Source organism: Panicum hallii, chromosome 3, assembly GCF_002211085.1.
Source record: "Panicum hallii strain FIL2 chromosome 3, PHallii_v3.1, whole genome shotgun sequence".
In the NCBI taxonomy this organism is placed as follows: Eukaryota; Viridiplantae; Streptophyta; class Magnoliopsida; order Poales; family Poaceae; genus Panicum; species Panicum hallii.
The window spans coordinates 6,148,709-6,169,840 of record NC_038044.1 but is presented as its reverse complement, the minus strand read 5'-3'; the positions used below and the strand labels follow the sequence as shown (position 1 = coordinate 6,169,840).

General features: G+C 44.5%; 2 protein-coding genes and 1 non-coding gene across 5 annotated transcripts; all 3 read right to left on the bottom strand.

Annotated features, from left to right (window-relative positions):
• Positions 1–683: 683 nt before the first annotated feature.
• On the bottom strand, positions 684–9,174 carry LOC112887171 (pre-rRNA-processing protein TSR1 homolog). The gene is made up of 21 exons (XM_025953279.1): positions 8,863–9,174; positions 8,692–8,777; positions 8,151–8,228; positions 7,923–8,054; positions 7,543–7,593; positions 7,305–7,445; positions 7,098–7,220; positions 6,919–6,996; positions 6,023–6,112; positions 5,832–5,951; positions 5,604–5,687; positions 5,265–5,363; positions 4,993–5,181; positions 3,959–4,034; positions 3,227–3,330; positions 2,842–3,098; positions 2,029–2,115; positions 1,693–1,920; positions 1,406–1,484; positions 1,260–1,323; positions 684–1,148 (listed from the first exon to the last, which is right to left on the bottom strand). Exons 1-21 carry the CDS (start codon positions 8,942–8,944, stop codon positions 1,039–1,041), a joined length of 2,358 nt encoding a protein of 785 aa, XP_025809064.1. The 5' UTR covers positions 8,945–9,174; the 3' UTR covers positions 684–1,038.
• An 828-nt stretch (positions 9,175–10,002) lies between these two features.
• On the bottom strand, positions 10,003–13,923 carry LOC112888074 (nudix hydrolase 9). 3 transcript variants are annotated; one of them, XM_025954425.1, is made up of 10 exons: positions 13,684–13,922; positions 13,197–13,271; positions 13,042–13,098; positions 12,427–12,509; positions 12,205–12,263; positions 11,700–11,848; positions 10,889–11,026; positions 10,556–10,714; positions 10,425–10,470; positions 10,003–10,336 (listed from the first exon to the last, which is right to left on the bottom strand). In XM_025954425.1, the coding sequence occupies exons 1-10, from the start codon at positions 13,771–13,773 to the stop codon at positions 10,323–10,325; spliced, it is 870 nt and encodes a 289-aa protein (XP_025810210.1). In that variant the 5' UTR covers positions 13,774–13,922; the 3' UTR covers positions 10,003–10,322. The 3 variants fall into 3 exon arrangements, 2 of the variants coding, with proteins under 2 accessions (XP_025810210.1, XP_025810209.1); XM_025954424.1 differs by having other exon boundaries at positions 10,049–10,470; XR_003227712.1 differs by lacking the exon at positions 10,003–10,336 and having other exon boundaries at positions 10,426–10,470; positions 10,556–10,710; positions 13,684–13,923.
• A 138-nt stretch (positions 13,924–14,061) lies between these two features.
• Positions 14,062–14,135, bottom strand: TRNAR-UCG. The gene has a single exon. It is a non-coding gene; the product is annotated as a tRNA-Arg (tRNA).
• Positions 14,136–21,132: the final 6,997 nt, after the last annotated feature.

Sequence of the window (21,132 nt, the reverse complement as noted above, 5' to 3'; positions counted from 1 at the left end):
AAGTTAAAAGGTCTGCGCTAACCTAACTGGAGATGGTCTTACATATCTTGTACTCACGTTTAGATTAGACCAAAGAACCAATCACCACCTACGTCTCTGAATGTTAAATATACCAAATTACCACTAGAATTCCAAATCTCCCACCAACGTTCATTTGACCATGCTCTGAGGTGATTTGATTTTCCAAGTTCATCATCTTGCATCCATTAGACTAAACCTTATATACTAGCAAATAACGTTAGTCTAAACAGTTTATGTTATCACATAATCACTAAAATCATTAATGATCTTGCTAGGTTCTTTTTCTTACATTACTCTTTGCTTCAAAGGTGAAAACAGATCTCAAGGAAAGGAAAGGCTGAAAAGTAAGCCTTTTCAGCACCATGTGCAGTATAAGAATTGCTGCCAAACGTCGGTTTATTTCTATATCTTTTCTTATGCGAGAAATATATGTGCAAACTGTATTAGGAGCAGGTAAAGCCATAATGGAACATTTACGCTGGGCTTTACTATTAAAATGCATTGAATACTCTCGTTTGGCAATGAACTATTGTCCAGAACACCAGGCGCCAACCTCTATTCAGAACGCCGGGACCTAACAATGGAACCTCTTGTGTTTAGCACCCAAAGGATTCCATTAGCACCTTGCTTTTTGCATGCCCATAAACATGGGGCACCTGAAATAACAACACATTTGTATTCCACCAAAAATGCACCCATAGTTTTCCTCCGCAGATTTAGCTCTTAAATAAATAAGACAGCAAACATATACAGGTTCATCCACAATGGCCTGCACCGGCCTCACAAGAAGAAACAAAATAAAACTGATTATCCAGTGGTACTAATGACATGACCAAAACTTCGCCTCCTCATGGCACAAACGGTACGGCTAACACTATAACAGTAAAAACAACCAAGTTACCCTGTAACAGCAACACGTTACAGGAAATTGGATTCCATCTTGTTGGTAGGAGCTGCTGTATCAAACAAAGTGCCACCAACCTGACACGCTGCTGAAACGTCCAAGTGTAATCCATCCTACACCTGGTACAGCTGTTCAGGCCATTTTGGGTACGCGCGTTTGAACAAGCTCATGCACACGGTATCATGCTGTTGTATGCTGCTGTTGAATATACACTTCATAGCACCTGGTCAGTGAATTGTGGAAACAAAAAGTTAGCAGAACCATTCAAATAGCAGGGATATTCTACAACAATCAAACCTGTATTGTCAAAAGGATTATTAGTCAACCGACGTACCATGAGTGCCAACAGTCTCCTTGATCCGGCCACGGCGTCCATGTTTTGTCCACAACTCAACAGGCTGCAACCAAAATGACCCCCTGGTTATTGACCCATTGAATTATACTACAGTATCAATAGAACATGGACAAATATATACTTGCCTTGAACCATTTGACATCTTCAGGATTGTGGAACATGTACCGCACAATTGCTTTCAGTTTCGAGACTCTCTGTGGATACCTGCATAAATAACATGTCAAATTAGATGGCATCTAAACAAGAGCATTGTAGGTGAGTACTCTGCATCTTTAATAGGAAAAGTGAGCAAAAACAATGAATTGAAAATGCAGCACTAACAGTGTGCAAATATCCAATACCAAAACCTTCCATAGAAACGAAAAAAATAAAAGGAATTTTGCAGAACTAAAAATTGGATGCCTCAGCATACCCTGTCAAAACAATTTTCTTCAGGATGATTCGATCGGGATCCACACTTTTTAGTGAACCTACAGCAGCAATGGCAGGTTGCTCGCCATCTCTGTTCTTCAGAACAATTAGAGGAAGTGGAGGGAAGCAAATTGGAGCATATACAGAGGCAACAGAAAACCGTCCATGATGTAGAAATCTCTCCATCTTATGTTTATTGCAGTTGATATTGTCGGATGAAAACAATGGCCTAATATACAAAAGAACAGTGAGATAACTTTCAAGGTGAAATGCAAAGGTAAACAAAGGGAAAAAGAAAGTATATAATTCCTAACAGTAAAATTGAAACCTCCATTACCTTGCTGTAAATTGCCTGAATCCAACATTGAAAATCAAAGTCTCCTTAGATTTGATAGGAGCTTCATATGAGTCATGTTTCTTTATGCTGCAAAAACAGGGATGCTAAGATTAAGCACAGTATTGCAGCAATATAGTACAGCAGACAAGGACACAAGCTGAAACCATTCAATCATTTATATTTGCTTGTATTTAAGAAGCATATTAGCTGTGTCTACATCTGCATTATGTCATCATATTAAAAAAACTTGCCCACAAATGGAGCTTTCTTTTCACTCTTGGAAACAGGCTATCCTGAGTTTTCTTCTGTTTGGCTCTGGTCTGCCATAGGGCAAAACACCATTTGTACAGAATCATGAGTTTTCTTCTGTTTAGTTCAGGGATTTATGTTTCAGTTTACAATTCCTCCCTCTAATCCCCCCTTCTGTCTCTGTCAAAAATCTACCCACAAGAAATAATTACAACTAAAATTTAGAAATCACAAAAAACAATACTAGTGCTACTTTTCAGTATGGTCACTCCCAAGAGATGCAATTTTTTGGATAGCCAATCTTTTGGTGATGGCGGCCATGCTTTTGCCAGCTAAAATTTTTCTAAGCAAACCAAACAACACCCGCATACAATAGACATGATCATTTTTCAGGAGGTTTATTTCAAAAAAAAAGATCTTTTTTCAGGAGGGAACTTAGGGCGGGCGTGTGCACGCACACTAAGAGCAAATGACATACAAATTGAGCTACAGACCATTGGAGATATGCCATACTGCTAGAATATTGGAGCAAATGAAATTTGTTTTTTAGTACAGGATGTCTACCTGAAGTGAAGAACTGACATTTTCGACTCATGTTGAAGAAGACCAGAAACCACCACAGGTATTCTTCTTGATGGATCACAAAGTTTGGAAGCAACATCAGTAGGAATGTTTGTCACATGGAGTCTTACGTATGATCCCACAAGAGCACAATCCTTTGTTTCCCCATCTAGCTCGGCAATTTTTGCAAGGACATGCTTTTGAGTACGTGTGAAGTTATCAAATGCAAATATTCTTGCATAATCAGGTGGCAACGATTCCTAAAATTACCAGGACAGAGAGAGAAAAAAAAAGTCACATGAAAAGAATAAATTCTCCGATGAAATAGCAGTAATTAGTGATAGTTTTTAAGATTCAAATTAATTGTCAACAATTAAATAATAGACACCTTAGGATCCCAGGATGACGTCCTAAATGACTTTAGTCCTCTGTATTTTGCAAACCGTTTTTTTGCTGGAACATCCAACGGCGTTTCCACCTCATCAGGAAATTCTGCGATATTACATGATATATGAATGTGAGCTTTGTCAATCCCTTAACCAAAAGGTAAAAACTGCTAAAATTTACTGAAGCTAAAAGTCCACACTGATATTGACTTTGGTCAGATCATATTACATTAGAAACTTTGATTAGCTTCAAGCTTGACCAACAAGGCCATATATCATTTCTCAAATACCATACTCTGTTGAGACACTAAATCAGCACGGGCAATGTGAAAAGAACACTGGCCTTCAATGTTGACTTAGGTAATAAATTAATATTCCTGGCTGATTTTTGGAATCGTCTTATACGACAGAAATACCAAAACCTACTAGAAAATTGGAAACTGATTGTTGGGGATTATTGATCAGGGGCCCATCACAACCCCTCATCGTGGGAGTGACCACATCTGTTGAGGGATATGTGTTTTATCCTCTCGGTAACATATAAAACATAACTCTTGAAACGTTACCATTATTGCAATGAAACTGTGTTCCATACATAATGGGCAGTCATAATAAGATAGAAATATGTAACAAGCAGCCAATAGGAACTGCTAAGGAAATAAGTGTTAAGTCCGTTCATAGATCATGCTCAAATAATGGCATGTCAACATCACAAGGTAATAGCAAGCCCATACCTTCATCTTCAGCATTAGCTTCTTTGATTTTCTTAATCTCTGCTTCTATCTGTTCTTTAGTCAAATTTTCTTCATCCTGCAAATGAAGAACGACATTTTAAATCTTGAGACAGCTTAAGATGGCCATGCACACAATTCAAAAAATAAGAGGGTGGAAAAGTCAGAATTTACTGAACCAAATAGAACAGGAGTAACAAGTAGAAAATATAAGGAATATGCTCAATTCACCCCCTACATCTTTTTCATGAGTCCAATTTTACCCTCCAACTCACCTCAGTCGAGAAAAAACAGGGCAAGAAAACTATGGACCAAGGCTGTAGCCAAATAACAAAGTGGTTCTGAGGCCACAACAGGAGGCTAGGATCCAGCTCACTATCGCCAACCATTCAGTCAACGCCAGTACCGATATGCTCCCAACGTTGTAAGAGTAGCTGTCTGCTTGTTACTGTTATGTGTTTAGGGGTCTGACGGAACATTATGGACTGTGGGAGAAGAAGACAGCCACCACTTAGGGTGTTGATATAGGTACTTAGTTTCTACCTTTCCTTCTTTAATTCAAAGATACGCAGGTCTCCTGTGTGTTTGAGGAAAAAAAGCACGGCCAGCAGCCTTATACTGGATGATAAGAGCTGGTTAAAATGTCCCCTTCTAATTCCTTCTTGCCCTCTAACAACTAGTAACTGAACCTAATACATCGGTTCAAGCTAATCCTAAAAATCCATGCTTAGAAGATTCTCCAGCTTTTTAATCTAATACCTGGCTAACATAATGGTCAAGAAATCGTGGTCCTCTTTTGGGCCCTGTGGGCCCATAAACACTGCAGCTACAGAATAGAAATCACATATTGTTATTGTGTGTGCCTAACATACTGCAACAGAATACAGACCACGCAGGGGGTCATATTGGCCTGACTTAGCCAAAACAATAGAAGACTGATAAAGAACAGCTAGTTCCCAGTGAAACCCTAAACTCTAATATTGGAAGCAAGTGCTTTAGAATGCATAAAATTATCAAATGAAGACAGAGAAACTTACTGCCATCTCAGTATCCCCAACAGTTTCTTCATCAAACTTTTCCGTGAAGTGAGAAACTGCATCTATGTCTGAACCATCACTTCCTTGATCTGCATGACCTTGCTCATCAATGACCATTCCAGAACCAGCCTGGTTGTCATTATCGGAGTCATTATCTTCATCATCTGTATCATCAACAATCCAAGCAGCCTGGCAATAGCATTTGAGGATGATTAGTAAATATGTAAATATAATCAAACTGAGGTACTTCAAAGTTCAATAGAAGTGCAAACCTGATATTCTGAAGTGCCTCTGGGAAGCTTCCTCTTTACTAATTTTTTCTGTTTGTTGTTTATGTTGGCCTCTTCCATATCTTCTTCCGTTGGCCAAGTCTAATTACATATAGATATTATAACAATAAGTACTTAAAAAGATCAACTAAACTTTTTCCTTACAAAACATAAGCATCTTAACACAAAATTTGAATGGGTGATCACATAGTTGAAATGATACGGAGGAAAGACATAATTCATGAAAATCTACAAACAAGATTACATTTATACAGATGCTAATTATAAACAAATAATTGTACAAATTACGAGTCGTGGGGCAGGATTGGGAAAAATACTCACCTGCTCCCCGGCAAGAGGATCTGGTACATTTTCGACAAGTAAGGGTTCCTGATTCGAAGAGTCTGGAACAAAGGTGTTAACAATCTGAAACAAAACAAAATATTGGAGATTAAAATAGTGAGTTAAACTATGACACTGAAAACAGATGCCTTAATATGTGAAAAGTGCCTAGCAAAAGAACATTAGCATTATTCAATTTCTAAAGCTTTGAAGTTCAATATAACAAACCTGAATTCCATTATCTTCTGTTTCCATTACATCAGAGCTTTTCCGCTCATTAAGAGGACATGGATCCTTGAGGACATCAATTTGGCTTAACTGAAAATCACCAGCACCTGAAACATGGACCTTTTGGATGGAAAAGATATTAGAAAAGGAAATGAAAAAATAATCTAAGCAAAAATTGAACAGACACCTACAGGCTGATTCACTGAAAGATTATGGGCCCGCAAATATCCAGACACAAGTAGTGTGCACAATCCCGTATTGTCATCAGGTTTTATGCAGACCTGAAGCAGAAATCATGTGTTGGTACCAATGATAGTAAAATGAGAAGTGCAATAACATTGCAAGAACTGAAGTTGTTATATTGCACAATAAAAAATAAACTGGCATAAGATCACTTGAGAAACCTTTGATGCAAAAATGCACCAATGTCAAGCCCAATCCAGATCCATAACGCCTGAAAGCATGTGGCCACACGCTTTTTCTTTTTATACTCTGGCCACATGCTTTAATAAAGCTTTGCGCCATGGTTCTTAAGGCGGTAAAACGAGCTATGGCAGCCCCAGTATGACTCACCATCTAGGCACCCAAGTCACGAGATGACACACACCTTACAAACATATATTCAACAAACAAGAAAAGGAAAATGCAGCCTCTCTGCTCCCATCCACAGCAGCAGCCTCATGGGCCCTCCCAGATAGCAGGCAACAGTGGCCGACACCCCGAGAGAGCAACAGTGCGAGCAGGAGATGACAGAATCGAGACTCAAGAGGGCAGCAACAGAAACAAGCTGGCCATGGCATGTGCGTATGGCAACGGGGTGGCACCTTGCCGTAAGGAGACATGGCCCAACTCATCGCCTAGGCAACACCACAAAATCATGTCTTGCACCATATAGTGGGTCCAAATATAATCATACAACAGTGTAAACATTGCAGTAAGACCTGTTATTACATAAAAATAGTATAGCTTCAAACTTTCAACACTGGAAAATCAATTTACGTCTTCTGGCAATTTTTCATATTTGGACAATATTAATTAACAACTGTTCTAGAAAAGCAACACAGTGAAGCATAGCAAGTAAGAAAACCTGTTCAGACATAACATATGGTCTCTGGTTTCTCCAATGTGGTGATGAAAGATGCTGCTCCTTGAAAAGCCACATGAACTGGACCATATTAAGAATACATGATCAAAACAGGAAACTGGAAAGAACGAACATAAAGGTAACCGAAGGTTCTAATATTAAATATTCAAAAGAATACTAACCTTATGCAAATCATCATTTGTGTCCGCTAAGTAAAACTTGCAGTCCTCAGGCAGCTCTGCAGAAAGGAAAGAAGTTGCTGCTTTCTTCAATTCTTGCCTACTTTTATTGTCCTCTGGTAGATCCTGATTATGTTGAACTAAACAGGTAAGTCACCAGAAAATCGTAGCACGGTATCTTAATGAGACATGGTCATGGCTGGAGCTTACTCGAATGAAAACAGCTGTACTAGGTAAACCCATGGCCCGAAATACCGATAGACATTGCGACCCGAACTCATCAACTGGACTGCTCGAATCATTACTGTACAATGAATTTGCTGGTAGAACGAACGCCAACAAATCAGCAACCTATGTAGGACAGGTACATTTGCAGGTTCCAGATTAGAGCTAAGAAATTAAAATAAAGCGTAAATTGCCACAAATTGAGTATGGTTGAAAGGTGTACCTTTGCAAGTTCCATGCATGAGGTAAGATCACCATATGGTGCTTGCAGTACCTTCACAAATATTGTAAAAATAAAACAATGGTATATGTGAAATTGACTATCTAGATTAAATAAATGGAAACAAATACATTAATAAAACATGATGGTTAATAAGTCAAGAAACAATCAGTAGAACCTGAGATAGAGAACAATGTCTACCCCAGCTATAAACATGGACAGGAAAGGGTACAGCCTACCATAACAGTCATAATGTATACTTTTATGGCAATGGATACATACGCTGCAGGCATCATAATACCAAAGAATCTTAAAACTAGACCCATTGTGAACTAATTGTGGCATCAATCAAAATACCATAACCATGTTTATTTCGAACTTACCGTGGTTCGAAGCTTATAAGTAGGAGAAGCAACAGTAGAGGATCTCAGTTTCCCATCACATCCTTCCGCAAATGTTAAAAGGTCTTTTGCAAGTGATCCAACATTTGCTGATGAAGATAGGCCAACAAGAACCTGAAAATAATTAACTTTAAAAGAATAACTAGCCTGACCACAAGAAAGAACAAGAGTGGCCAAACGGAATCTCAGAGAAAATCCTAGAACACTAACAATGACACGTGGTGCGCCTGAAGATCCTATAGATGACCGTTTCTCCTTCAGCAAAGCAGCACGTTTTTTATCACGGATCTGTACACACAGAAAAATGTTTCAGACAGCAGGATCAAAATTATAAACAGGGATGGGAAAATTGTGGTATATTTTGCATTCATAGCACTCAATCAGAAAGACGGTATACATCAGATTGTTGCTCTGAGAGACATTTCTTCATCCAAATGTGAGGACAAAGCTGAGACATTTTAACATCTCTCACCATGTCAAAAATACTGAGCACCTTTTATTAACACTAGTAAGTTACTGAAAAAAATAGAGACATGCAAACTTCAAACTTGACCTCAATTTGCAAACTAACAAACAGTGTTTCTTTTTTCTGGCTAGTGTTCTTTTCATATGTATATGTGCTGTACTTATGTCGTTTCGACCAGCACTACTAGAACTAAAAAATCGCGCAAACCATATATTGGTCAGCTGTATATAGAGCGCCTAAAAAGGAAAAAAAACAAATGGGCACGGTGTTGAATTGAAAACCGACCGCCTTGCTCTGCTGGATGCGCGCGGCGCGGGCACCCTTGACGGCGGAGCGGTGGCTGCTCTCTGGCTTCCCGCTCCTGACCTTGTCTGCGGAAGCAGATGCAACCAGTGAGATGAGGAGCCGCGGACAGGGGGTTAAGGGATGGACGCAGAGGGAGGGGAGAGACTGTACCGATCTTGTGCGCGTGGCGGGACGCCTTGGACGCGAAGCGGGTCTTGTGAGCCTTGTTTACCTGCGCGCGGCCCCCGCCCATCTCGGCGGCGGCGGCGGGAGGTCCGGCTGCTTTGCTGGGTGGGTCAGCTCGGGGTCGTTGGAGAGCTGGCAGAGCTCGAGGGCGTCGGGGTCGGCGGCGGCCAGGGGAAGTGGAGAGGAGGGGAGCGACGGCGCGGGCAAGCTCGGAGGGGCTTTGGGGTTTCAGCCGGCGGCGGGAGAGGGAGGAGAGAACCCGTGGGTTTAGGGCTTCGTCGCGGGCAAAATTTTCTTCCCTTGCAAAACAAATATTTGGGGGGAACAGCTGCTTGTGGCCGTCGGATACCGACTCGACGTCCCAGAATCGGGTGGGGCGAGATACCCCGTCCGGCTGGCGGCTTTCCGAATTGAGCAACTCCTGACTTGGCGTTGAAATCTTGTATAGGTTATTGAATTGTATAAGCCATGATTCCTTGTGAAATTCGTTATTTGATATTTGAATTGTGGTTCAAAAGGAGAGCCATGATTCTCCGGATTGTGGTGCAACATCCGGTTCTTGAATTGCGGGCCACGATCCCACAATCCATTTTAGATATTTAACTTTGTGTTCTGATTCGTAAGCAGGAAGCTGCTATCAGTTTGGGTGGCTCTAAATCCACTTTAGATTAGACGGTCAGATTGCGAACCAAATTCTTATATTTGTTTTCAAACATGAACAAGTCCAATTGAGATGTCGAAATGGGCGGCCCACCACCGCGCACTACCGAGCTGATCTGCAGAAGTGTTTCCTCGCACATGTTTTCAATTCTACTAATGTTATGTGGTGGTTTTAAATCAATGGAAGTGCATAGGTTTTAAATCAATGGAAACAATTCTAGCGACAAATAAAACCGTCACATAACATTAGTAGAATTTAAAACCCATGCACTTCCATTAATTTTAGCTGAAAGCTATCTCTTTTTTTTCACACGTGAAGTATAACATAGGGTCCTTGCATAGGATCTCTTCCGTTGGAAGATAACACAGACAGGCCCTTGCATAGGATGATGTTATATTAGCCTTACATTATATTTCTACATATCCAAATGAATTGACTCAGGCATCGGCGATGGCCGTGGATCAAGACCTAAAAGATCATTACGATATACGAGTCGTCCCTCCATGTGAGTTAGCATTGTAATGCTGCTCATGGGTGCCTCAGTTGGCGAAACAACAGGAGATTTAATTTCTGTTACAGTCTCAGAGGAAAATTCAAGCTTCGTGCTTTTATTTCTTTCGGAGCTTCTGCAAGGGTACAGAGAGACCATCGGCCCGACAAAGATGGAAATGGCACATCTACTATAGAGACCAGCAATGTGATGGGTGTGCATATGCGGTGCTCCGCACTGTGTCTGTGTCAGCTGTGAATATCTCTACACTTATTTTCTGATGTATTCATGCAATCAGCAAGTCAACCCTGCAAAAGAAAGACTGTTTAAGTTTAACTCGGAATCTTCACAAACTCTTGGCCTCATTCCTCATCAATTCATAAAGAGCAAAACCACCATTGTGGCAGCCAGGCATTCGCTGACTCATTCCTCGTAGCTCTTCCTGTAATTCAAAAACAACTTCAGTGATTTGAAAGCAGCTAAAGGCAAGCTAAGGATAAGAGAGGTGCTAGCGCAGCTAAACTCACCATTGTGACTGCATAAAGTTTAGTCGATTCATAGCCATCTTGAGCTTTAGAATAAAGTTCATTTACGCCAGTGGAATCGATGCCACATTTTGTAAAAAAGAATGCAGTTGGTCTAACATTCATTTCTCGGCAAGAAACTCCAATGAAGACAGGATCTGTCTAAAAAATTAAACATCAACAGTTAATGAACATACCAAGAAGATCCTGAAGTAAAGAAATCTTTCTTGCATGGCAATTAGAAACAACTAAACAACATCCTATCTATTGGGTCCTGTTCGTGCATGCAAACCACTATATTACACAAAATGGCATGCATCGTAGGTCTGTACTTACCAGGGAACTAGCAGGAACTCCAGTTTCCTCAACCACTTCACGGATGATTCCATCAAACATCTCTTGTGAAACTCGTTCAGTGAGAGGAGCCAGGTTTTCTTCATCAGTTTGATGGCCCACAATGCCGATTTCTTCTGGCTGGTCTAAGCAATTTGAAGTTCAGTGATATGACATGCATTTTACAGATTTGACACTCAGTCCATGATTTTTTTTCCAGGCTATAAAAACAAAAATACTGTCGACTTCCAGAATTACACTTAGATTATTGTCTCAGATGAAAGTTTTCCTAGTGCGCCCTCTCTAGCCCTCTTTGTTTTCGCTTCAATTTTCTAAATTAAATGACAAACAGGTAGGTGCCACCCCTCACAACTCAAAAATGAGAAGAGGCTTTTTCCAAGTTCTAAATTTGATCCAAAATCCTACAGTCACTTCAGACTCAGCACACTGACTGCCAGGGGAGAAACAACAGTTTAAGCCATAAATAAGGCAGAGTAATGCCTGATCTACACATTTCTAATTCCTTAATAATGATGTAAAGGCTCCTTCTCAAAAGTAACTCCAAGTCAGCATGCTACCTCAAAAATTAAATGTCAGCATGTTCACTGGTAGAAGAAGCCACCAGATCAGTCTGTGCTGCAGCCCGCAGTAGTATTGTCATTGTCTTCATCATTTCAACGAATAAAGGAACTACACCTAGAGCTATATCTGTATATTAGTTCTTCAAGCAAATCTAAGATGTACATTAATATCTACATAAATCTTGGCTTACATCAACTATACTTAATATTGTCAAGGAATCTTAAGAATTTACCTCTGAGTGTCCTCCAGGGAAAACATAATATCCTGGAAACTCCCCGACATTGTGGCTCCTTTGCAATACAATAATCTTTTGATCAGATGTTTCAACAATTGCACCATTGCCCAGTGGATTTGACATGTATTGGCAACGTACAGAATCATCTGACCCGATCAGATTGAAAGAGGAATTGTTTTGGTCAAGACTGATACCATATTGTCTGAGAAAACAATGTACTATGGCAAACTATCTAATGAATAGTCATTTACAGACCAGATAGATGTTCATCCTTATAAGGGACTCGTGTGTGTTAGAAAAAACATATTGGTAAATGGAAGGTGTAACAGAGGGACAGGAATATACTTATCAAGGATTTGGATTTCTGAAAGGTGAAGCGATGGAAGAAACAGATAGATACTAGGTACTAGGTAGTAAAGTCATGAAACTAGAAGACTTCAAAGTTTAAGATGTGAAAGGCACATGGCTGGCTGTGATTAAGTTGTCTAAGATTACAAATTACCTTCAGATGGGACCAAAAAATTCTCCCACAATGGATTGAGATTTGTTCCCACAAATGTCCTGTTTTGTGTAAGCAAACACAGTTGTTAAATAGTGGCATTACATTGAAATACCACAAAGAAAGATATAGTGGGAGAGAGAAAAGTTGAAGAAATATAGGCTGCCAGAATTTTATTTTCTTAAAAGAAGATCTGTTGAAATGATTACAGATGATCAAACCAACCTGTAGTCTGTGAGACCCAAATGAAGTAAGACACAGTACTCCTTCTTGGAGTCATCTTTGTAGTGCACAGCATGTCCTCCGTACTGAAATTTGTGATCATGATCAAAGCTTGTATTCTCATACTCGATGAGTGCAGTAAAGCAGATACCAGAGATCATTAAAAAAAACGTGTACATGGACTGTTGTAATGATATATCTTTAGGCTTTAGCTATAAAAGAAATACCAACACAAGCTAGGACAAGTAATGAGTCATGACTAAACAAACATTGCTTGGCAGTTTTGTAGAGACAAGAAAAGTGAAGATGCAAGTGCATTTTGGATGAAATAATTCCTGGAACTGACTAGGAATTTCCCTTTGGATTCAGAAGCGAGCATAGAAAACCCCTATACTTCAGCAAAGCCTGGAACACCTACGTTAAACATGCTGTGTCCAGTCCAAATGAACACATTATTCTATAAGCCATATTTGCATAGAGCATGTAAATCACTTAACATGGAAGAAACTTTCAGTTTTCTGAGTTTAATACGATGTGCTTTATCACTAAATGGCAGCATCTCCGAGTATCAGTGGAGCAGCAAAAACAGCATACCAAGACAGAGCTACAGATGCATACCCGAAACTTTGTACCGTTATATAGAGATGGGTTCCACTGAAGCCTTTGGTTCCATATCTGAAAGATCAACAAATGCGAAGGATGACCATGTATGCTTGCATCCAGGCATAAGATAGAATACAATTGAGAGAAGGCATATAGATAGGCCCCATTACCTCACTTATAGATTCCTCTAAGGCTGCATCCGGATGGGGAATCCTGTCGAATGACTGGCCAAACTTAACCGAAACCTTGAGTTCACAACATGAGCTCCATCAGTCCTCAGAACGGTGCAGTACTACTAGCAACCAGATACTCATGGCAATCTCACAGAGATAGCACTCCACGCAGTTAGCAACAATCTAAAGCAATCGCCACGGCTGCTCATGGCAATTGCAGCGCAAATCCAAACACCTGAGGCTTAGTCCATCATTTTTTATTGTTCAGAATGGTATAGCCGAAATACATCATTTGGGATTTGGGGAAATGGCGTGCACAGACAAGTACGGGACAAGCACACGACCCGTCAACCAAAAGTCGGGCTCGACGCCGTGAGATGGTCCAAATGGGGAAACGGAGGCGCGACGTCACACCATCAGATGTATCATGCAATCGGGAGGGAGAGGGGGAGGGGGAGGAGGGGACGAGAGAGAGTGTGCTCACGCGGGAGCGAGGGAGGCCGGCGGGGCAGGAGAGGAGGAGCTTGAACGCCGTCCCCGGATCTGCGGCGGAGGCGGAGGCGGTGGCGGCCATACGGCTACTGATGCGGGTGGCGGGTGATGGAGGCGCAGGAGACGCGCGGCCACCGGGTTCGCCGGCGCGCAGCTTCGGCGGGCAGCGGCAGGTTCAGGAAGGAGGCGCCGCGTAACCAATGCTCCGCTCTGCAAGACTGCCTGCAGCCAGGGAAAGCAAGAGCAACGCGAGTATTTTTACCGTCCGATCGAAAATCCAGCGCATTGGATTTCAGAAGAGGAAAATTGCACATAAAAAAAATGTTAAAAAACAAAAAGAGAGGAAAGGAAAAGAAGGAAAAAAACGGAGCGACCACAGTGGGAGTCGAACCCACGACCTTCTGATCCGAAGTCAGACGCGCTAATCCACTGCGCTATGCGGTCACAATGAGTGCACTTTGATTTGCAAATATATCTCCTAAGTATTCTCTCTCAAATATATTTAATTGAGTCTAAGCTTTCCCTCTCAAAAATACCCCGTAGACATTCAGGGTCAACGTTTTGTATCCAAAGCTCCAAATCCAATGGAGACGAATCGCTTGGCTTTGGGGGCCTCTTCCTCCCTGCTCTTGCGAACCTCCACTGCAACTTCTCGCCAACTTGCGCCACATCGGCAAAAGGTCCATGATATTTGGCGTTGTCAATTTAGAAAAAATATAAAATAAAATGAGACGCTTCTCCGAGAGGAAGAATAAAGCCTCAACAACTCATGTTCATAAATCATAAGAGGCACCTTTGGCCTGGTTTCCGATAAGTATGCTTAATTTTCAGAGTAGACGAGTAGACAACACAGAAAAAAGAAGGGAGAGAAAACTATCATCATGATTTTATTATTCATGATCCTGCCTGAAGTTACATGGCATTCGGCTGCGGCGGCGTTGCCGGAGCTGCCGTAGCTGGGTCGGAGGGTGGTATGATCTTCCGTGGCAAGGGCTTCCCAACCACGTCCTGCGCCGTCGATGGAGGTGGCGAGTCATCATCGGAGCTGCCATTGCTAGGCCCAGAGGGCGGTATGATCTTTGGTGGCAAGATCTTTCCAACGACATCCTGCGCCGTCGACAGATAAGGTGGCCAATCGCCGGAGCTGCCGTTGCTAGGTCCGGAGGGCGGTATGATCTTCCGTGGCAAGATCTTTCTAACCACGTCCAATTTTGCTGACAGATCCGACGGATCATTGGGCGTTTCGGGGCTCGACAGCATGGAGTGGGTGCGAGACTGCAATGGTTGGGGGTACATATCTAAAGAAGGCCGTGCATCTGCCACCGTCGTTAGGAGCGCCGTCGCTAGTAGTACCAGCAGCACCGTCGCCGCAGGCGCAGCCGAGGGTGCGGCGGCCTTGGTCATGGTGTTCTTGCTGCTAATCATGGCTTCTTTTCTGTGTGATCTTTGTGGAGGAGTGGAGAGTACAATGTTGGACGAAGATCTGGACCGATTTATATATGGCCGAGCTATGTATGTTTCGCACTCATTTATGGATTGCTTTGTTTTGTAAGCAGTGTAAGTTAAGCTGTATGCAATGCTGGAATTTGCTGAGGTTGCTATGGATGGCAAGTGAGTTTAATCCAGCACGATATTAATGGTGACGGACGGAACCATCACAAAAACGGCTGTATGGCTGCAAATATCTTTATTAGTATATCTGAATCCGCGATTTCCAGAAAAGAACTGCGAGAGGCGACTATCCTCCTCCTGTTCTCAAACAGTTAATGTAGATGCAGAACAGGTGCGCTCAATATAACTTTGACACTAACCAGCATCCTAGAACTATTGTAATTTAGCGCAAAAACAATATCAATGGTTTTGTGATGAAAAATATTTCGCATATCTCACCTCTTCTTCTTTTTTCCGAACTCAAAAGACAAGGACACACCATTTGATTGGCGTGCGACAAATCATCACTATGAATGACAAATTGACAACTCGCCGGCTTCTGCTCGGGAGGAAAACGTCACGGCAGTTTTGGAATTTTTATTTCGAATTGCCCGTTGCCAACTTGCCATGATCAAGAGATGACAACGCAAGAATCTTACAAGCTCATCAACATCAACAGGCTAGCCTAGGATGCAAAAACGCACGCTGAGAAACCCGCCTCTCTCGGCTCACGCATGCACGAGTACTCAAGCAGTGCAAGCATCACGGCTGGCGGGCAGCCGGCGGCCGGAGTGTGTACCCGTTGCTCCCCTCGCTAGGCCCGGAGGGAGGGATGACCTTGGCCGCCGCCAAGGCGCGCCGGCTCATCACCGAACTTGGCGGCAACGGCCTGGAGCCGCCGGACGTCGCGGCGTCTGGCGCATCCGAAGAAGAAACCTTGCTCGTCACCAGCACGCCGCCGGCGACGGACGACACCTCGTGCAGCTCGACGCCACCAGTCGCCGGCGCTGGTGGGGCAGATGCCCCCGACGCCGGCGAGACGGGATTCGCCGGTAGTAGAAGCAGCAGAAGCAGCAGCGCTGCTGGTATTCTGGCGGCGCTCGTGTTGCGGGTGCCCATTTTGGTGTGGCACGCAGCTGGCTAGCTTGTTGGCAGGACGCTGCAAGTCTTGCTAATGCTGGTCAGCTGCTCCTGCTCGTATCAATATATAGAGGCAGTTCTAGTATATATATATATTGTTCTCGATCTGCTCTCCCAGTTTATATGGATACAAGTAAATACGAGGTATAGTGGCTACAGTTAATTAATGAATGATATAAATGTGTAAATATATATACATGTGCACCGTCCTATACCATGATAGATTGATAGATCTTTGCTTTCGACGTTCATTTAGTTGGATGTATGGTGGGCTCTGGAGAGAGATCCGCGCAGGAACCAAAAATGGTTAAAAATCCTCGCAAAAAGGGGTGAAAATTAGAGAAACTACTGAGATAGGATCAACGGTACTTGTTGGCTTGTTTCTGGTACATGGGCCTGCTTACGCTGGATGAACTGAGAGATCAGGATCAACCGCTGCTCCCAGCCATGACATCACGGGCTCACGGCTGGCACGCCTGCTTAACTCGCATGGTAGACAGAGCTGAACAAATTCAAACGAACCTACTAGGCCTAGTCGAATAAATGGCAAGACATCGTTGCGGCCCAAGATCGTTACGACTCGGCCCACTTGCACGCGATTCAGATCTTTCCGTAGCAACGAACCAACTCTACGGGAAACACTTCTCGTCCACAGTAACAGATCAAACGCTAAATCACTGCCCTGATCATCTTCGGATGAAAACAGCACATCTTACACGTGAAGAAGCTCAGATTAAAGCTGAAAAAATTATTCCTGAAAAACCATATAATATTACGTCACCCTACGGCTTCCTCGGCGCCGGCGACCAGTCGGCAGCGTCTTCAGGCAACCCGCTCATCCACGGAGGGCGAGTTCACGTCCAGGTGCCCGCCGGAGTGTGGAGGAGGTTTGATCGGCGACGGGTAGACGACCGGCGGGTTCCACGGGGTTTGCGGCGTCGGGTAGATGATCGGCGGGTTCCACGGGGTCTGCGGCCTCGGGTAGATGATCGGGGCTTCCCATTTGCCCTGACCAGGTAATTGGCGCGCCGCGTCCGACACCGTGGAGGAGAGCATCAGCGGCAGCAGCAGCAGGACGAGCGCCGCCGTCGCCGTCGTGTTGCTCTTGTCCCCGGCCGCCGCCATTGTTGGTAGCTACTAGCTAGCCCGAGCTCCTCTCTATCGATATCGGTGCTTGCTTTCTTGGGCAATGCGCTGTGTGCAAACGCTAGCAGGGGGGCAGCTATATACAGTGTTTAACTGCATGGATCGATTCGCGTCGGCTAAACTAGGAGGCTATTTAGTGTTTGCTTTGAGCGAGATGCTAATACTAGCAGGATGATCGATTATTTTGGAATGAATTAATGCTCGTTTAAACTTGGCCGGCTTTATCCATCTTTCTGTTTGGCCTTTGTTAAATTTCTCCCTTAGCTTTCAAACATAAGATCAAGTCTTGGCCTGTGCTTTAATTAATATCAATATATGAGCTATTCTCTGTTTTAAATATTCGGTATGATATGATATCACAAAAATAAAAAAGTTCACGGCCCGACCGCGAAAATGTACGGGCCGTTCCAGCCTACACCTGTGGCCCAAAAACGTACATGGAAGCAAGACGAGGCAGTGTGATCATGGTTTAAGCCCACACATGGCAGCTAATTTTGGGCTTGCACCATTCTGGCCCTAGAACGTCTTTATTTTGGCCCACTTGCACAATAAAGGTCCAGCCTACTCACTCATCTCCAACAATTAGCAGTCACCGCCCCCTCAAAAAAAAATTATTAGCAGTCACCGATGAAAATCACATTTTGTCATGAACTTTCAGATTTCTCCGATCAAAGAATAGAAACTGATGAGACAAACAGCAATCATATTTCTTTTGTGCGCTTGAATTAATGAATTGCATGCTTAAATCATACGTCCTATACTTCATAACAATGTCACTTTCGCACCATAATAATCATACCATATAAGCATGAACCTAAAAGCTTAATTATTCCTCGATCAGAACATTCAGTCATCCTACGGCTTAATTCCCGGGCACCGACGGCCAGTAGGTCAGCGGCGGCGGTGCATCGATGTAGGTCACGCTAGGGCGCCCGGAGGGCACTTGGATAAGGTACGGCGACGGAGCTGCCGGCGTCACTCGCGGTGGAGGAGGAGGCGACGACGCTTCGCGTTTCCTCCGCGGCGCCGATGGCGGAGGGTCGTCGGGGAAGGGTTGAACGACGACGGCGCTTCCACCTAACTGCCGCGCTGCCGATGCCGTCGTGGAGCACATCAAGAGGAGGAGGAGGAGTGCAGCGGCGGTGGGCGCCGCGGAGGACTTGTGCATGGCCATTGTTGGAGCGAGCTAGCTACCTGTGGCTGAGCTTCTCTGGAGTCTGGATCTCTCGGTGCTTGGTTGTGTTGCATGGCGGCATGGCGCCGGCTATGTATAGCATAGTGTACGCTTGCTAGATGGCTCGAAGACAATGCGGCGGCTGCTGCTGCCTAAAAATAAAGGAATGGGTTAATTGGATCGTGCTATTACAAATTTGCAACTTCCGAGTTATACCATTACAATTCGCCTATTCGGAACGATGCTCGTTAGAACCTTGAAACGTGCCATTTTCTACGTCTCTGACGACCTCGGGCCCACGTGCAGACGTCTGTATTACCGTATAGAACAAAATGCCCCTGCTACGATCCTCCCTCCCTACTCACTTACATACGGCCCCATATGTCATCCTCTTCCTCCATCCTTTCTTCTCTTCTCCTCTACTACAATCCTCCATCATCATCGCCGATGTGGCACGGGGATGAGGGCAAACCCTAACCCAGCAGTTGGTCGCGACAACCGTCGACGGTGTCCTCCGCATCCCCATGCAGTCATCCTCCTACTCCAGCCCCTCGTCCCTCACCATGGTCGACGACGAGGAGTCCTCCACCAAGCGTCACCGGAAGATGTAGCCCACGCGCGCGCACGGCAGGAGCGTCCCCGCTCGCCACCGCGACCTACTACCCCGTCATCGCCGACCTGAGCGGCCTCGCCCCCATCACCGCCGCATCCGGGGCGCCCTAGGGGCTCGTCCTGGTCTTCACGGACCTAGCCGCTGGCAGCCCCGACGGCAGCGCCAACCACATGATTCCGTGGCCCAACGCCGTGTGGATGGCCCCTAGCCCGGCTGAAGGACAGGCTCACACCGGGGGGGGGGAGGGGGGGGGGTGGTTTGCTTGCGGAGGCGCTTCAGATCCCCGCCGAGCAGGCGGCGCTCGCGCTCAGGAGGCCGACCCCCGCGACTTGCTCCTCTTCCTCTACATCCAGTTCTACAAGCGCTTCGTACCGTGCTGCCACAGGGACTCGCCTGCCGTCATGGACGTGTGGCATCCCCCATCCTTCGGCGGCGGAAGAGAAGTGGAGGAGCAGGGCCGCGTGGCAGTGTCGGAAGGGAAATGAAGGAGCATAGGGACGAGGGCAGGAAGGAGAAGCAGCGGAGGCGGAGGGCGCGGAGGTGGGGGCTGAGGGCAAGGAGGAGGCGCTGCTACCCTGGCAATGGAGATTGTGGAGGCGGAGCGGGAGCGGACGGTCGAAGGAGCTAAAGGCGGTAGAAACGCAGGCGCTCGTTCCCATCCCCGGCGCACCGCTCCTCCATGACAGCGGTGCCGCCATCGCCACAGCGCCGGGCAGTGCGCATGGATATGGTCGCCGGATGAAGAAGAGCAGAGGAGAAGAGAAAAAAGGACGGAGGAAGGGGATGGCATGTGGGCCATATGTAAGTGAGCGGAGAGGGAGGATCATAGCAGGGATATTTTGGTCTATACGGTAATATGGACGTCTGGACGTGGGCTCTAGGTCGTCGGAGACGTAGAAAATGGCAAGTTTTAGGGTTTGAACGAATTGTAAAATGGTATCGTTCTGAATAGGCAAATTGTAATGGTATAACTCGAAAGTTGCAAATTTTTAATGGCATGGATACAATTAACCCAAAAATAAACCGTGCTCTGACTTGGAAAAAAAGAAGGCTTGATTGGAAATTCTGCTCACTACTCCCGCCAAGCCCCGACCAATCCTGAAAGACCACTCTTTCGTCTAAGGATGCCTTGCTTCAAGGCTTAGCACTTGAGGCAAAAAAAAAAATCGGAACCTATGCTAAGCACGTTGCAACTCCTTTAGTTCCGATTGTAATGAAGAATCCGGGACTAAAGATCCCGGCCTTTAGTCCTAATTGTAGGGTCACTAAAAAAATTCTATGGTCTGCGAGATTTGAACCCAAGACCTCTCGCCTCATGCGTAGCTTCCATGCAACCCACCTACATAGTGCACATGACTTTAGTTGGGATGCTTTTCTTTTGAACTAACCAGTGGATGACGGGGACTAAAAGATCCTTTAGTCCTGGTTGGCCCATTCCTTTGGACCCGGGACTAATTGCATCCCGAGATCAACATCAGCCGGGATAAATATAAAAGATAAAAGACCCATTGCATCAGCCGGGATAAATATAAAAGATAAAAGACCCATTCTGGATAAATATAAAAGATAAAAGACCCATTCTGTATTAGTGCGAGTTTGTCCGGACATCATCATGTACTTACCAATCAAAAGTTGAAAACTAAGTTGGCCACATGACAAATCTGTATGAAACAAAGATCTTGCTGCATGTTCCAAGGTGAAAACATCAAAATTTTACATGAACAAATTTGCCACTAAAAAGCTTATTCATCAGATGAAAATGTGTTTCCTCGGCACCGACGGCTAGTGGCCATGCAGGAGTGGCACGCTGACGAGCACGCTGGGGTGTGACCGGCTGGAGGGCACGTGAATAATAACGGGCGCCTCCGCCGCTGGGGTCGGGGTCGGGGGGTAAATGACAATGGGATCGTAGGGGAAGGGAGAGGTCTGGCCGGCAG

What these genes read in the sequence shown, in the direction of transcription:
- LOC112888074 (XM_025954424.1), bottom strand. Translation starts at nt 13,773, where the DNA reads ATGGCCGCCACCGCCTCCGCCTCCGCCGCAGATCCGGGGACGGCGTTC. An exon ending in CCGGCCTCCCTCGCTCCCGC is followed by an intron (nt 13,272 to 13,683) that starts GTGAGCACACTC and finishes TGTGAACTCAAG; the next exon opens with GTTTCGGTTAAGTTTGGCCA. An exon ending in TTGGGTCTCACAGACTACAG is followed by an intron (nt 12,264 to 12,426) that starts GTTGGTTTGATC and finishes TACACAAAACAG; the next exon opens with GACATTTGTGGGAACAAATC.
- LOC112887171 (XM_025953279.1), bottom strand. Translation starts at nt 8,944, where the DNA reads ATGGGCGGGGGCCGCGCGCAGGTAAACAAGGCTCACAAGACCCGCTTC. An exon ending in CAAATGATGATTTGCATAAG is followed by an intron (nt 6,997 to 7,097) that starts GTTAGTATTCTT and finishes AATATGGTCCAG; the next exon opens with TTCATGTGGCTTTTCAAGGA. An exon ending in GGAGACTGTTGGCACTCATG is followed by an intron (nt 1,149 to 1,259) that starts GTACGTCGGTTG and finishes TTCACTGACCAG; the next exon opens with GTGCTATGAAGTGTATATTC.